This window comes from Pagrus major, chromosome 17, assembly GCF_040436345.1.
Source record: "Pagrus major chromosome 17, Pma_NU_1.0".
Lineage (NCBI taxonomy): Eukaryota > Metazoa > Chordata > Actinopteri > Spariformes > Sparidae > Pagrus > Pagrus major.
Genome location: NC_133231.1, coordinates 9,482,985 through 9,500,742, shown reverse-complemented (window position 1 = coordinate 9,500,742; position 17,758 = coordinate 9,482,985). Strand labels below are relative to the sequence as shown.

At 38.4% G+C, this 17,758-nt stretch overlaps 2 protein-coding genes across 3 annotated transcripts; both read right to left on the bottom strand.

Moving 5' to 3' along the window:
- Positions 1–1,964: 1,964 nt before the first annotated feature.
- On the bottom strand, positions 1,965–7,245 carry sult2st3 (sulfotransferase family 2, cytosolic sulfotransferase 3). Of its 2 annotated transcripts, none has more exons than XM_073485838.1 (6): positions 7,044–7,245; positions 4,632–4,840; positions 4,390–4,516; positions 4,177–4,271; positions 3,570–3,750; positions 1,965–3,351 (listed from the first exon to the last, which is right to left on the bottom strand). In XM_073485838.1, exons 1-6 carry the CDS (start codon positions 7,180–7,182, stop codon positions 3,236–3,238), a joined length of 867 nt encoding a protein of 288 aa, XP_073341939.1. In that variant the 5' UTR covers positions 7,183–7,245; the 3' UTR covers positions 1,965–3,235. The 2 variants fall into 2 exon arrangements, with proteins under 2 accessions (XP_073341939.1, XP_073341940.1); XM_073485839.1 differs by lacking the exon at positions 7,044–7,245 and adding an exon at positions 6,178–6,525.
- Positions 7,246–11,479: 4,234 nt separating this feature from the next.
- tmem147 (transmembrane protein 147) lies at positions 11,480–16,425 on the bottom strand. The gene is made up of 8 exons (XM_073485420.1): positions 16,345–16,425; positions 15,420–15,522; positions 14,879–14,948; positions 14,645–14,710; positions 14,417–14,553; positions 14,230–14,314; positions 13,339–13,460; positions 11,480–12,446 (listed from the first exon to the last, which is right to left on the bottom strand). Exons 2-8 carry the CDS (start codon positions 15,494–15,496, stop codon positions 12,326–12,328), a joined length of 678 nt encoding a protein of 225 aa, XP_073341521.1. The 5' UTR covers positions 15,497–15,522; positions 16,345–16,425; the 3' UTR covers positions 11,480–12,325.
- Between the last annotated feature and the right edge of the window lie 1,333 nt (positions 16,426–17,758).

Below are 17,758 nucleotides of genomic sequence, written 5' to 3'. Positions count from 1 at the left end.
GTCTACCACCGTAGATGGAGTGGAACATATTTTTTTTCGAGATTAAAGGCCAAAGTTGTGCCCAACACCCAACATTGAGTAGAATAGGGGAAGATTTTCAATTAATAGCTATCACTATGAAACTTCTCCAGTTGATTAGTGACATAATACCAAAGAAAAAATGTATTGCAAGTTTTTGAGATTTTATGTTTATATATGCAAATTAGGCATTTCTTCATAAAATGTACCATCATTTGCATATATTACAAAACACAAAATCTGAAAATCGGATGAAGCCAGATTAAAAATTATTGTTTCATTATGTTGACACAATACAAAAAGACAAAATTAAAGAAGGGACTGTGTCTATGTTTCTCTATCATCCCATACATTAGAAAATACTATTTAGAGTCATCAAAAAATCTATTTTCGCCATGTTTTTGGTATAAAATGTAGAAAATATCAGGCTATTGAAAATATATCAACAGAACTCCTCCCCAATCAAACACAAAATATAGATAGGAAGAAATCTGTAAAGAAAAGTTTATGTAGGTGTTACTGAAGTGGAGATTTCTCCTCCACAGTGTACGAAAACCTAATTTTGAGAAAACACCCTTTAAAGATTATAGTGAAAGGGAATCACTTTTTCAGAGGAAACCACTATTAACAGACAAGTCATTGATATTGAAATCTATAAATAGACAATCCGTACCCAAAACCACAACTCAAGAGACAGATGTAGAAGAGAAAGCCCAGTAGGCACTTTAATATACAAGATAGGAGGTAGGCCATAACACTTTTGACTCTGTGGCAACAACAAAAAAAGTTCAATCCATGTTCTCATCCAAGTTTGCTGACATATTTGCACATACGCCTCTGCACTCTGTGCAAGCTAGGGAGCAGTCGAGGCCTTGACGACGGCAATTGCAGCGCATTGTGCTGGAATTGTCAGACTCCCATCAGATCAGGAATTGTAGCCTACTGTGTGTGGGTGGGCAGTGTTTAAAACTAGGTGGACTATTTTTTTTTTTTTTTTTTTTTACCAGTTTAGATGCAGATACAACCATAGGACCATTACTTTTGCAATTTATTTTGGTTTTTGGTCAAAAAACTTTTATACCAAAAACATGACGAACAGATTTTTTGATGACTCTAAATAGTATTTTCTAACGTATGGGATGATAGAGAAACATAGACACAGTCCCTTCTTTAATTTAGTCTTTTTGCTAATGTGTCAACAATGAAACAATATTTTTTAATCTGGCTTCATCCAATTGTCAGATTTTGTGTTTTGTAATATATGCAAATGATGGTACATTTTATGAAGAAATGCCTAATTTGCATATATAAACATAAAATCTCAAAAACTTGCAATACATTTTTTCTTTGGTATTATGTCACTAATCAACTGGAGAAGTTTCATAGTGATAGCTATTGAAAATCTTCCCCTATTCTACTCAATTTACTTAGAGTGTTGGGCACAACTTTGGCCTTTAATCTCGAAAAAAAACATGTTCCACTCCATCTACAGTAGTAGACTTTTAGTATATGATTCAGGAGGGTATTAGGACCAATAAAAACTATGAGACATTTCTTTTGCAATTTCTTTGTTTTTTTGGGCTAGATTGACTTGCCTAATCAGCTCTTTGCAACTTCATACCAGATGTGTCCTGTGCACTCGACTAGTATGAGCTTGTCTGCTGAAAACAGATACCTATGGGTGAATGTCAGTAAGACTCAAACATCCAATCTATAGCAGGAGCAGCCCCAGTGGAGTGTTAAAAACAGACGCTTTGTTAACCTGTAATAACTTTATCAACAGTGACATTTACCTGGAATCACACGTTCTCTACCTCGAGGAGGTTAATTCCAACTTGGTAGCAAGTTTGTGCCTCTAGGTGAAAGTTCCCTGGTCTGCTATGCAACCAAACTAACCAACTTCTACATACAGACACTTTAAACACCTGAAGAAAAAAAGAAACAGATGACCAAGTAGACTTTTATTTCAGTATACTCTTAAAGATCTAAGGAAACATGCAACAATCATAACTGAGATATTGAAGGAATGCAAATCAGTCCAGTAACAATTCAATAATAGTGAATTCAAATGTGAAACACCATAATAATGACAAAAATGGAATGAATTAGTCAATAAAAACTAAACATTCTACAATATGAAGTAACAGTAGAAATTTGACAGTTCAATAAAAGAAAAACAAATCATTAAAACTCAACAATAAATTAACAAACTATGTTTCTGTTCCTTCTATTTCCTGGTGTAAAGAGTTGGACAGATTGACACTGTTGGGAAACTTGAGTCAAATATATCAGAAAATAATAACCAGTATTATAATAAGCATCTACCTGGTAACTATGCTAGGCTATGCCTCATTGAGAAATTTTAATTACTTAGCAAAAGATTGTTATGGTAGTAGTAGTAGTAGTAGTAGTAGTAGTACAATTAGTGGAGACAAAATTACAAGGTACAAGTCAATTATGCAGTAATTAGCACCAAAACATTTACTGTACAAAAGTGACATTGTGTAGAGATATAATTCAAGCTAGCAAGAAGCCAACAATGTGCGTCAAACTATAAAATCTGTATGGTCCTCGAGCTTAAAGGTGTAATAGGCTCAGTTGTGAGATTGTTGTAGCAGCATTTCCTTGTTGGTACCTTAAAACAAATTGCAGGGATGTGTTTTCTGCAGACAGTGAACTTTTGTAGATGCAACATTTACATCCTGGATAGATTAAAAGGTGTAATTCATAAGAAAAGACCGTAATTTGAAGGCAGCACCAAAACTTAAGGGGGCAGCATAACCTCTTATTGCTGCTCACTATATACGCTTTGCTGTAGCTATCTTTGGCTGTATCAACTAGCTGCTGTTAGCAAGTAGCTCAGTCAGCCGTGGAGCTACATGGCCCTATTAGCTGACAGGAGTCTGTCCGCACTGTAACCTCGGATGATAGGCGAGTCACCGCGGTCAATTGAGACAATCGCCTCTTGTGGTCAGTAAAGGTCTCTGCAACCCAGTACGAATACGTCTTTTCTGTTGATAATGAATATTTTTTTTAAAAATGTTATGAGATAATATTTATCCAGTTAACAACTGCAAAGAAGTCTATCAAATGCTTTTTGTCGTATGACTAATATTAAAACCAAAAGGAACTCTTTGTATCAAATTCCTACATGCCTGATATGCCTTGATTTTATTTCTACAGCTCTGTACTTCTCTGTCTTTGGGACAGCTGTTGTTCAATCCAAGCTCCAAGGCAGAGAGAAGCTCTCATTCTCCAGCTCTTTGCGAATGACCGATATGAATCTGGCCAGTTGCTCTGGGTTGAAATGGTTTCTCCAGTCTCCAGCAACACCTAACATAACACACACACACAACAAAACAGTTCCATGAACACAACAAATCTCTGATGTGAACAAAAATCAATTGTTCGGAGGAAATCTAAACCATCAACATACCTGATTAGATCTGAAATGACAAATCAGCTTCAACTGAGTTGAAATTCTAAATCTAGTCTGACATTTATATCAAAGCTAAATCAGAGAAACTAATCATGAGCACACAGATTCTCACCTTTCCTGAGGAATGGAGATTTGTCGCTGTCCATCAGTACCTTCGGTACCAGGTTGAAGTTGGACATTGTGTTGACCTTCATTGCCTTGAAGGAGCAATGTTCTGCTATCTTATGGATGACTTCCTCACTCAGGTTACGACCCAGAAAGTCTGACATACTCCTGAGAGCTGCAGGAAGGTCCTAAATGAGGGACACGTGGACATACGTTCTTTTATTTATGTGGAGCAACAGGTGTTTGCCTTTAACTTATGATGGACATTCTCAAATAATGAACTTTTTACGTGATGCATGTAACTACACTGACATATCATGCAACCTGATCACCTCTGGTCTTAGATTGTTGCTCAGACCAAAACATTCAAGACAGTTTGTTCTCTGGCAACAAGTTTTCCAGTTGTCAGATGTGGCCTTAAAACACACATTTAGACACAGATGGAAATATTTTGTCAGAGAAATAACAAATGGAAAATCCTGTCTGTTTCCTGGAACTGTAGCAGACACACTGGCAGTCCACACAGTGTTATAAGAGACAATTTGTTCATTCAACAAGACATTTAATGTTCAGAGTGAACCAGCGACTCTGGCCTTTAGATTAGAGTATGTCACCTGAACCATTTCTTCATATGTGATGTACATTATTCGATCTCCCATGTCTGTGTGCCTCCAGCTCTTCACGTGGTCTGTCCATTTTCCAAACAGCACTGCAGACAACACGGCAGTGTAAATGCAATCAACCGCTGCTCTGACATTGGCAATAATGACAAACATGACTTTGTCCTGAAAATGCTATCAACATGCAAATTCTAAGTAACTGCTGACCTTTGCCCGCCAGGAATGTTTCCATGAACTCGTCAAAGGTTCCTGGATCTTTGAGGAATCCGGCCATCTGGTGGAAGTAGTATGAAGACACCATGACGTCCTTCGGGTTCCTCATGACATAGATCACCTGTCAGTTACAGACAACTGAGCATGAATAGAGACTTTTGTCACAGAAACACCAAAGTCAGGAGCTCCTCTGACCATACATGGTGACAAAATACAATAGAAAATCAACCATTTACCTTGGCTTTGGAGGCGTGGAAGGAGGGGGGCATGAGGTGGTAAGGAAAATGTGTGACCATTGCCCTTGGAGAGGTCAATTTATCAACAACCACTGCTAATCTGTTCTCCTCCAGCCAGGGCACCCTGTCCCAGTTTGGGATGGTTTGGATCGGCGTCAGATCTCCACCATTCAGCACCAGAGGGAGGATCTCCTGCATCCAGATAGTACCTGCAAAAAAGAATCAGAATGAGTAACAAGACGACTACAAGCACTGACTTCTACAATAAGGAAAATACAACAACAGAGTGATGAATCAACACTATATGATCCAAATTAAGGGTCGTCAAAATCTGACACTGGGTGGTTCCATTTTAGACAAAACTGAAACAACTGCGCCTCCCTGAAATCCCCACCGGAGCCCCACAACAAGAAAAAAACAAAATAAAACAGGAGGGTGTGTTTTTTCTTTAAGACTGAGGCTACACAGTTTTCAGTCCACTGTATCCTGGGAGAGTCCCCATGGCCCTGAATAGGAATAAGGAGGTATGGAAAGTAAATCAATGAATGAACAAAAGAGCACATTCCACTTCCCCAAGACATCACGCTCACGGACCACACAACACTATGTGCTCTTGTTTCCCTAACAAGGTTACACCCCATGGAAACAGGTCTCAGTCTGCAACTTGCTCAGATTAGTCTTTCTCAACTGATGGGTGTAAAATGTGAATATTTCTGCACTGCACACAATCTAAAGCACAGCTGAAATCTGTAAAAGTCTATATAACATTGAGATGATAATTTGTTTAAAAATAGAAAAAATATCCTTTCCAGCCAGGTGTGAAATTACTTTATAAGTTAGGTTTGTCCCTATGAGAGTAAACCAAAGGTCTTTGGTGTTTGGATAGCTTGCAAGACAAAACATACAGTTAAAAGATGACATATTGGGTTCTGGGAATGGTGATGGGTATTTTGACTGTTTTCTGACATTTATAAATTAATAAATCACAAACGTGATAAAGTCTCCTGTAGGTTGCATGCTAGAAGATAACTTGCCTCTACATGCCTCTGAAGGGTTAAACAGTTCATACTTTCATTGATAATTATTACAGAGGTCTAGTGGTGTGATGTAACACTTTTATGTGGCTGGGTTGCACAAAACTTTAAACTCCAATTTAAACCGTGATCCAGTATCAACTTTAAACTTACACTTGAGCAGGTTTAACTTTTTAAATGGATTGAGCAAAATATTCAAGTTCCTTGAATAAAATGAAGGGACACACTGAATCCAAGTGAGTTTTATGATGCTGCTGAATTCCAATCAAGACACCGGTCCAACAAGGAAACGGACAGGAAGACCGGAAAAGTTGGGTTTTCACCAGCAGTAATTTAACATGACTCTTTAAACAGCTGAACGTTGCTGAATGTAACTAAGCTAACTTTTAGCTAGCTAGCAAAGAATGAAAGGTTTTGTTAAGGAATATAGAACAGCTAAAAGTTAACGGTTCCCCCTCCTTTATACTTATAGGTCCTCACAGCACTCACATTTTTAAAATTAATATATTTACATTAGCAGCACGGCGGCGCAGTGGTTAGCGCTGTTGCCCCACAGCAAGAAGGTCCTGGGTTTGAGAGCTGGGGCAGAGCCTTTCAGCTTTCTGTGCAGAGTTTGCATGTTCTCCCCGTGTCTGCGTGGGTTTTCTCCGGATACTCCGGCTTCCTCCCACAATCCAAAGACAAGCAAAAACGTTAAGTTACTCTAAATTGGTGTGAATGTGGGCATGAATGGTTGTTTGTCCCTATATGTCAGCCCTGTGATGAACTGGCGACTTATCCAGGGTGTACCCCGCTGCTGGCCCAATGTCAGCTGGGATCGGCTCCCCCATGACCCTGAAAAGGATAATGGATGGATGTTTACAATAATTTGGGTAGCATCTCCATCTCTTGATTAACTCTTTGTATCAATAAAATTGATTTTACTGAACAGAGATTAATTTTTGAATTGTTCAACAGAGCTCTGCTTAATTCAAAATCCCAATTGACATTTTTAAACCTAGTTTTGCTAAAAATCTGATGAGAGCTGATATTGGACTACAATAATCCTTATTGGTGCAACCCCGCCTTAATCTTAACCAAACTTTGGAGCTGGTGCCCCACCACCACATGCAGCTGGTGCCCGTGTGATTTCTTCTCCCCTCAGAGAGCCTCAGTCCGCCACTGTTGCAGTCACAACAAAGCTATGCTCGCTGTGAGCCAAACTTTATGACACATAATATGACATGTAATATAACAGGATGTGCCATTCGCAGAGAAGCAGGACAAACCCCAAAATGACGTCGATAAACTGTTTGTCACGCAACTTGTCCACAGTCGGTTTTTATTACGACACCTCGGTGAACCAACACAAGTTTTAGTCCTCCGGACAAACTCTGACCTGTCTTCGGATACGTGGCAGCCACGACGTCGTCGTCTTTAAACGTGAACTCCTCCACAAACTTCAGGCTCTCTATGGAGTGAGTCTCCCTAGGCAGTAGCAGCCCATGATGCAGGAGATACTTCTCTTCAGTAGACATTACGGTACGAGGATTTCCAGGGATCGCTAAATCACGGACAGTGTCTCCTCTGCTGCGTTCATGTGATGTGGGAGAAAGGCTCAAGCTTTCTACTGGGCGGTTTCTGTCAATGACTGACTGAGTAAACAGCAAATGTTAATCATTCAGATGAGAAAAAACGAGTCAAGATGAGATTTACAATGTCAGTGTTATCGAGTAAAACAAACTGACTGCACAGAAGCCATTTTAATCAAGCAATACCATTTGATAGCGTCAATTTTGTTTATTCAAGCGTGCTTACTCCTTTTAAACTAAAAACACGAGAGTATGATTTCAGAATACTTAATACTGCTTATCAGAGATATAGTTCACAAGATTTAACTTAACTACACTGACAAATATGCAGAAAAGGGAAAAAAAATAGAATATTTGCTTGAAAATCCGTAATATGTCATGTGAGTTGTTATATGTGTAGGGACACTATATATGAGTTATCTTCAAGTAAATAAGGTAAGTAAAGTACAGTTAAAGGTTTATTTCAAGTAAGCTATACAAATATATCTAGATAATTACCCAGTAGGAATAGTATAATTTAAGTTCAAGAAGTATATATAAAAAATAGTAAAGTATAAGTATGATGTTAAGTTCACTTAAAGAAAAAAAAAGTATGCAGTACAAAACTAATCATCTCGTAGTTTACTGATGGTATACTTTATGTTACAGCCAGAGTTCCCGGTGCCCTCTGTCTCACCCTGTGGTCAGACAACTTTAAAGTGTACTTTAATAAATTGAAAAAATGGGCTGGATGTATATATAACCAGTACCTTCAAGTTGACTTACAGTATAATTCACAGTATAGTTTCAGTACAAAAAAAACGTTTAACTAGTGTAAACTAGTTACATACTCAAGGTTTAGTAATCTTACATTTTAAGTATACTCAGAAGTATATTTTCAGAAACTGACAAGTGGTTGAAATTAGTCCCAGTACTACCAGTACATTGATAATAATTATTAAATTATAAAAGACCTTTGGGGTAAGTTAATCTTACACCCTATCTGTCCTTCTCTGCAGGCTGACACACCGGTTTCATTCATTACCTGCGTCATCTCAGCTTTCTTGGCTCAGAGCGGGTACATTATGCCAATTTAGAGAATAACAAAGGAAACCCACACCTGTTTATTGTGTCTGTTTTGTGTGCTGATGTGGAACAACTCCATATAATTCATACTTTTATTATTATTTATTGACAAAAAACTAAAAATAACACTTAAGAATGAATGAAATGGGCTGAAGTTAATTCAGTTCAATTCCATTCCATTCAAAATACTTTATTTGTCCCCAGGGGGCAATTAGGCAGGTTGGGTTTTGCATGAAGAGGGAGCAGCAAGTTAGTGCAAATGTGCAAAGGTGAAAAATGCAATAGAGAGGGAGGGGAAATGGGAAATGCAGTGACCATCAACAGGTTACTTAATGTCTGTTTCGGTATTGTCCAAATCAACTACTCTACGAGCTAACCGGTTGAATGCACGAGCAGCAACCCGGAAGCCTATGCATGCAAAATGCATTGCTGCTTCCAGGCTGGCCCACTGAGAAACAACAAAAAGACAACTGGAGGCTTTGCTGGTTGCAAAAAGTAAATTTGGTAAATTTCCTGATGCACGTACATAAATGCAACACTAAGTGAAAGACTAACATAGTACCATAGTACAGGCTACAGGTGGGCAACACATAGAGCTCAGTAGTTTTCTGATGTTGCTCAAAAAGCTGCAGTACCTCCATGTCTTTTGGTGCTCTAAGCGTCTGATCTGTAGTCCATACATCTGGGGCTTTAGGGCACCAATAACATGGCCAATATTATCTGCTTATAAGGAGCCTACAAAGACTATGACATTGCATCATGACGAATGTATGCGTATGCATGTGTACGCTAGTGGATTGAGGAAAAATACACATAAAACACAATACATCCCTCAGGATTTAGTGTGACAGATGAAAGACACATAACAGATATGAGAATTAATACACTGTACCTGACTTGGGGTAAGTCACAGCAAACACATCCGTGTCTTCCACAGAGAAATTTTGGGCGTATTCCAAGCTCTCCATAGTGTGAGCCACAGGGGGCAGAATAATACCCTGGTAGTGAATGTACTCGTTGGATAACATGATGGTTGTAGCTGCCTCAGGGGTGTTTTAAGACTCCTGCATGGGATCAGTCTTTAAACTGAAGTCTCTCTCTCTGAGCCAGTTCTGGGAGTTCTTCCGGTTATACAGTCTCTTTTCCCTGAGCTCCTCTTTAGTTGCTAGTCTAGCTGGCATGGATGCTGCTCAAGCCCATTCTTGTAAAACCATAACATGTAAGGTATGCAACTTGCGTGTGCTAAGCTAGGTACCACCCTCACGTAGAGGCACACCCCTCTTAACTTAGTCACAAGTTCAGGCTAATGTCAATGTGTCATTGCAGCCTTCACTCTCTAACAAGCAAGCATGATCCTTTTCAGCAACAGCACACAAGAAGCAACAGTGCATTAACAGAGAGTAGTGTGTGTGTGTGTATTAGGTAACAGAAAAGCCTATTGTAGCATTTCAATAATGCGAGCATTGTTGGACTCCAGAGGAGGCTCCAGCTGAGAGGGGAGCGGGGGGGAGGAGAAAACGTAGGCAGACTAAACCTAAAACTAAAACACGAGGAGGAAGCATACAGATCCCTGACTTAAGTAAAAGTAGTAATACCACACTGTGAAAAAAACACTTCGAAGTAAAAATCATGCATTGAAAATGTTATCAAAGTAAGAGTATGTAAGTATAATCTGTATTGTATTATAACAATAGTAGTAGAAAAACTCAACTCAGAAAAATGTCCCCAGTTACATTGTAAATCATTTGTTATACAGTTAACTATTTGACTATTCGGCTTAATCATTTCAGTGGTTGGGGAATTTAAATTCATGACAAAACCTTTATTTTAAACTCTTCATAAAGTGAAAAGAATAATAAGTAAAAACGATTCAAGAAAAGTACAAGTACTTCACATATGTACTTAAGTTAATGTACTTAATTACATTACACCACTAATAATACCACAGAAGGTGTGTTGTGTGAAGAGATGGTAGAATAGTCAGCAGAGCAGACCACCAGCACACACAATCTCATTCATTTAACTTCCAGAATATTTTGTGAGACCTTTCCTTTAACGCCGTCTCAAGTTTTCTGTGACAGAAAGAGGATTCTGTGAGATAAAATCAAAGTACTAAGTGTATCACTTTCTGTCTGGGCCCTCGATGACCATCTGATAAGAGAAAAATCTCACATTTGACTGGTGTGATACTCATTTACAAAACTGCTGAGATGTCATGCTACCTTTATAAAAGTTGTCCCGTGTTTTGTGCAAAGCCTCTGGAATGTAACTAGTTTCATTCACTACACATGATTCAGATTTAACTGAAGCATCCCCCTCCGGTCAGAATTTCTCTTAATTTGATAACTGTTCCCACTTTTTCTTGACGTTTTGTGGCCTGAGAAACCAAACTAAAAATGTCCAGTTAAATGTTATTCCAGTGTTTTCCTTCGAACATTTCACTGGATTGTCACTTTTGTTCGACACTGAAAGTGTTTTCGAAACTGAAGTCTCTCAGGTGCATTAATCTCTTTGTCTCGCTTTTCTTTAACCCTCCTGTTAAGTGGTTTCACTCCCTCCCACCCTCTCTCAGGAGTCCATTTAGGTGTATTCAGGTTGTTCTCTCCATCTCCCAAATTACTATTCAGGACTTCAGCGTCTCTTTATCAAGTGTAATAGTAGAAGTGTGGGATCAGAGTGAGAACTGAAGAAATGTGGAGTTAAGCAAGAAGGTTGTCAAGCCAGTGACTGCAGTTCTACACTTCGTTTCAACATTCGTAAGTGTGTCACCACTGGATAGTTTAAGGAGACCTCTGGACAATTACCAGCTGTGTTTGTAGCGATAAAAATAAAAATATTTTTGACTGGAAGTCGGGACATCTCCAGTCGTGCTCGTGGTGACAAAACAGGTATTTCAGGCCAAAATATGATCATTTCCTAACAGGTAGTCTTTGTGCCCAACCTAACAAGACCATAAGCACAGCGTTGAACCTGACGTAAAAACAAATAGCAACATAAAGAAATGTAAAGCTTCAATATGTCCATGGTTTGCAGAAACAAACCTTTCTAACATTTATTCCGGCGATTGTGCTGCTATGGCAGGTCTTACAGTGAGCTACAGTGCGTGACAATTTCTCCATCAGCTGTAAACTCACCAACTGCAAATGTAATACCTACAGCAAATTTACTGTAAATTAAAGACAATTTATGACATGATTTTATTGTAAGACCTTTCAAGACATGAAGAAGCCGCTGGAACTATGGATAAGACAAAGAGACATCACTTTAATATCAAAATCACAGATTCTCACAAGTTAACATAATGTGGTCGTAATGCTGAGTGAACTGCAGTGTATTCATACTGCTGCTGCATTCAGGTTCTCAGTTAAACTTTAAATCTTTCAAACAATTTCTTCAATAATTAGAAAAAATTTGCTAAAGTTATTTTTTAACTACTTGTAATATTAACTTGCGTATAAATAAATTGATAAACGTGTGGCAACACAATGAACAATCAAGGAACTATCACTGTCATTCATTTGTTATAATAAAGAATCAGTTTACTGTTTAATCTAAGCATTCACGCTGGCTCATTAGACAACATATAGAAAAGAATTATGTTATTTATAGTTTCAATTCACTTGTGGTCGTTTCGATACAAAATTCACCCTTTAACAAAAAACCAAACAGTTCGGTAAACCAGTCATATACAGAAGCCTCCTGATGTCACAACTCATCCTGCAATTTTAACTGGTGACTTGAAAGCAAACAAAGCTTCACCCTGAGTGCATGTTTTCCATCAGGTATCTGTGCAGATTGCAAATTAAACCGGAAAAACTGGTTTAGTTTACCAGTTGGCAGCTTGTACGTTCGCCTGTTTTGAACATCAGACCAGTCCAATGAAACAACAAGCATTTTTCAGTAGTCTTTGGTGTGATGGTTAGACTGAAACAGTATCAGGAAAGAGCTTCTGATTCATGATGACCCCGGTCCAATTTGGACCAGAGAGACTGATGAAGGCTTATCCCAGGGTGCTGAGTTTTACTCAGTTGCTGTGGACCAGGGTGACGAAGAGAAACAGAGAGCAGAGAGAGATGGCACCAGTCAGCACAGCTTTGACCAACAGCACTGTCCAACTGCCCAACAGGAAGACATGGACGAACAACCTGATGACAAAACAGAGAGGAAACGCAATGCATGTTATAATGTGAAAGAACAAAACAAAACATTGTACTGCTCAAACCATCCAGCAAAGCCACAGATTAAAAAAAAGAAAAGTTTATTCATCCTTAATATCATGAAACTTGAATTGTCTTCTACAAAGAATCCACTTACAAAATGAAATTTATTAAAAAATCTGCTGGTCCTCTTGAGGGTCCCTTATTCTTAATGCAAAACATGAACACCCTCTCAAGATTCTCATGGTTTAATGAGCAATTGGCATTATTAATTAAACAAAACAGGAAAAAAATAAGAAAAGATTATCAAAGAGATTTAGTAAGCCAAGATAAACTGTTTTTAAGTATTTTTTTTAAGTAAATCTGTCAAGTAAACCCCTTTGATTGTCCGCCAATTAAGTTCACGTACATAGTATTGACCTACTTTATCGCTCATTCTGTTGCTGTTAGCTATTACCATCCTGTTTTCAATAAGGTATGGACAACCCAGGAGGCTAAACCCTGGTTGAACTGAATCATCTCTTAAGCAAATAGTTTGGCCTTAAAAAATACACTTATTTACTTTCTTGATCAAAGGTTGATGCAGAGGCTAATACCACTGTCATGTTTGCCCATTGGGTACAAAGAGAAATCATGTGGTAAGCTAAGTCTGGAAACATGGGGAAACAGCCAGCCTGGCTCTGTCCAAGGTAACATATGCTGCCTCTCTACACCTTTAAAAGGTCACAAATCAACACATATCGTCTTTGTTTGTTTTTTCTACCACTGAAATTAACTGAACCCTGAAGACAAACTGTTTTAATCCATCTTTCTGTATACTGTATGTAGTGTGTCTCAAGGTGTGTTGAGCGCATATGGGTGTGTGCTAAGTCAGACTTACTCCATTAGGAAGGCCTTGTAGACGCAGAGAGCCAACAGCACAGTAACAGGAAGCCTGAAGCTCTTAGGAAGGTCATAGCGTGTGAACATCCACACCACTGCTGCCATGGCAATGTAATGGACCTATAAACACACAGAAATAATCACTGGTTTGGATTTTAACACACTCAAGTTCCATTGAAAAAAAAACACTGTAGAGGATGATTTTAAAATGTGACAGAGGAAGGAGATGAGATGGCTGACATAAAGATGAAGTGAAAAACAAGACAGTCCTCTTGCAGCCCCTCAGACCTCTCTCCTCAGGTCTAATGCAGGTATTAACACCCCCTGCTGGTCAGATATTGTATTGTATTTCTTTCAGGCCAAAGTTTACAAAATATAATTCTATGAAAACTGTGGGCCTATATGAGATATCTAAAACAGATAGTGATCATACACACTGTAATATATATTACAAATATAAAAAAAACAAATTCTGAACCGCAAAAACAAATACCAATGCATTCAAATTCATATTTTAATATGCATGAGTGACTTTTCAAGAAGTCCAAGCTTGCTAAGGACATCGAAGCAAGGCAGCAAAACCCAGAGTGACTACAGACATCAGTTAAGTCAGTCTAATTCTACTTTTATGGCATCAAATATTACAATAACATTGATAATATATTCATATTTGTATTTAGAATAGGTGCATTTACAGTCTGTCTGATAGCCTAGTAGCTAACCAACTATAATTTCCCACAGTCTGATGACATGAAAGTAGTGACTGACATTACTTACATGTGTTTTGGGCGTTTTCTGTTTCAGTGTCCCTCACAAGCTTGGGTGCTACTCAGAAGATTGGAAATACAGGTGCCGAGTACAGAAGTAGCAGAAGAAGGTAGTTACTTACCAAACTAATGTTGGAGTCAAAGCTCATCTGGATGTATTTCCAGTCAAACTCAATCCCTCTGGCTCCCACCCACAGAGGAAGACACCTGCAGAGGACAAATACAGTGAGCTTCAGTGTTTACACACAGACAATAAATTGACAAACTAAAGCTATTCTTTCTTCAGCAGGGAACAGTGTTACTGTTTACCTGGACATCACAAGTTCTGCTGTTGCCCAGCCCATGGCAGCCACCATGATCTTGTACTCTCCTTTACCAGCATTACGAGACATCACAAGATGGAGGCCCAACAGGTCTGCCAAGTCCACCGTTGCCTTCATAAATTCCTGGAAAACAAACACACATTAGAGCCTCCTATGTAAGCTGGTATTAGTAGTGTGAGAAAATACCGTTACTATGATTTAGTTTCACACTCACCCCTACAAAGTCATAAACTCCAGCTCCTCCTTCCCATGTGGGGAAAAATGTAGCTAGGAACAACATCTGAAACACAGAAGGATAAGCACACAATATTTACACTCTCAAACACAATGAAGCTAATGACATAGTTTGTGCTTCTTCCTGCAGCCTCCCCAGCTCAATTGTATTTATTTTGTTCCAGTCACTTTCAAAATGATGAAAGACTGTTTAATCACCATGAACCTCACTCACCTTACAGAGTTGGACAAACAGGTAGGTTGCTCCAGCCTGGACACATCTCCAGAAGGCATTGTACTCTGAACTACAGATTGAACACACAATAACAGTTAGCCAGTTAAATGGTAGGACTGTGAAACAAGAGTGCACACTATGACAAGTTATTATCAGACAAGGCAATCCAGGGATGCACTGTTTCAAGATTTAAGAGCAATAAGAGTGACTAAAGAAACAAAAGTTATGTTGTTCAGCAAAAGGCTGCCAAATTCAAGAGCACACCACACCGTGCTAAGAAGATTACATGGACCCCCACCCAAACCTCTGACATTACTAAGCAGATTATTAAGAGATTTCTTAGTGCCTCAGCATATGCTGCTACAACAGAGGAATACAAAAGAAACCATAATAATGTGGTACAGTACAGTAATGTCTTGCAAATATTTATTCCTACTACACTTAACTGGCCACAGAATCTGCATGATGGATATAATGCAGTATATAGTCATGCATTGTTCCCCACCCACGTTGCAGATCCCTGATTCAAACAGACACTTACAGGCCACTGCACTTGTATGTTATGAAGTAAGGGAAATACGCCAGGGCAAAGCAGTTCCCGAAGTGAAACAGCGTCATTATGTCTGGTCACAAAATGCTGCTCCCTGGAGAGAACGAGAGACACAGATAAAGAGAACATTGATAAAAACAACTGGTCACACAGATTAAAAAAAAAAGAAATCCAATCCAATAATAATGACAATAATGAAACATGATCATTCCAATATCACAAAATATTGTGAAATGCCTCTAACAAGTTTCAGAAGGCAGGGTGACATGTTGAAATGTCTTTTGTCTATCAGCCCCAAAGACAGCAGCACATCAGTGCAAATCAGAAGCTAAAACAAGAGAATTGCATTAAGGTTGTTCACTGGCTTCAGTAGTTAATCAGTTATCTTCATCGCAGGTTGGTTTTCTCTGATTGACAACTGATTATTTGTTTTTTTTATTCAACAATTGTATGATAAATACCTGCATACATAATTTTTCATGTTCATATCTCCCCAATGAAAACTACTTTAATAGACTGTCATTAACAGCTGGATGATGTTAAACTGCCGGATGTACCGTTTCCTACCTGACTACACTGTTACAAATCAATGTAACAAGCTAACAGGCTAATTCACAGCATTTACAAAGCAAGAACAAGTCTGTCATCGCCAGGCAATATGTTTAGAAAGTGTCTTTATAATCAACTTGCTGGGCTATAAGGCTTTGTAATGTCATTAAGGACATGAATAATCTGTATGTTAGCTAGCTAAGCAAAAATCCCGTCGCCGGTGTGGACACGCTCCTGCAGCTAGCTAAAAAGACTTGATGGTAATTTCTCTCTGTCGACTCTAACCATAAGGTTAGCTTTCATTACGTTAGCATTTTAAACATATGGCAGCACCTGTAAAATATAGCTGTTCAGAGGCAGCACTTACTACGTTTGAAGAGCTGAGATGAAGCAGTCTGTCGTACTGTCTCGTTGAATGACAAACGGAAGTACGCTTGGCTCAACCTCGAAATGCCGCCGACTACTTCACCGGTCGGAACTTAACAATATGTTCCGCAATATGCTCTCCTCTGTGTCAAAAAGCGTGTGTTAAACTGCTATTACTATAAATGGACTTAATTTGAGTTAATAAAATACATCATAAAGGTGTGAGTGTGTATATAGGCGCTAAACGTAGGATTAAATATGCTTGAGTAATTACAGTTCCCATTTTCAAATTTGTTGTCCGTGGTGCATTCAGGACAGTCCGACATTTGGAAATGGATAGTTGTCAGTAATGAAACCCTTGTGGCAAGCTGTCAAACTGGGATATTGTGATAATGCTAGAAGAAAATAAACTGGGTAACCAAATACGAAATAAAAAATGAAATGTAAAATCAAGAAATGTTCATTGCAATGGACTCGATGACTCGGAAATTTACAAGCTACTGAGTGCCTGCCTGTGGGGAAGGAAATCACCTATTAAAATCATCTATTAAACACCGGTCACAATAAACCAGGTCAAAAGTGGTGTAAAAAATAACATGCTATTTTTCTTCTCTTCTTAACTCAGCCTTTAGGCTACGTTAACTGTCACATTCCTAGAGTTAAAAGACATAAAAGTGCAATTTCTATAATCAGCTGATGAAGAATAACATTTTCTTGCCTAAGAAGTTAATTTTCACATATTTTATGCAGGGTAAAGTGAATTACTTTCAGGTCAGGTAGTTGTTAAACTGAAATGTCTCAGGTATCTCATGACAACCTTTATAACTTGTGACAAACACAGTTGACAGTCTCATATAATCATCTAAACACATGTCAGTTCTACGGAAATGTGTTTATTATCTAATTTTGGTTGCCAACAAAACAAAAAAACTTAAATGTTCAACAGTACACGAAAACCCATTAGCAGATCAGCAAGAACCCAGCACAGAAGGTATCTAACTGGAGACAGTAAGAATTTTATGTTTCTAATGACATTTTAAATGAAGAGTAGCCAATTATGTCTCCGTGAGAATTTCTACAGTGCAGACCACACAAATACAATGTGTAACACGAAACTAACACAAACACTCCATGGAGAAATCAGCAGAGAAACATGTTTATGAGTACCACATCTTTTATTTTCAGAAATGACTACAATCACAACAAAACATAGAGAATATAGGTCCCTATGATAGAGAGAGCTCAGTCTGTTAACTACATTCAAAACATGCAATGACAATAAAGCAGTGAAAACCTAAACTCTCATTGCGAAGTTCTATTTCACTTTTCTACCGCCTGTTTGACTTTGTAGCAGATGAAGTTTCTTCTTTCTGAGCAGTCCCTGATGATCCAGTTGTTTGTGTCGTATTTGGACA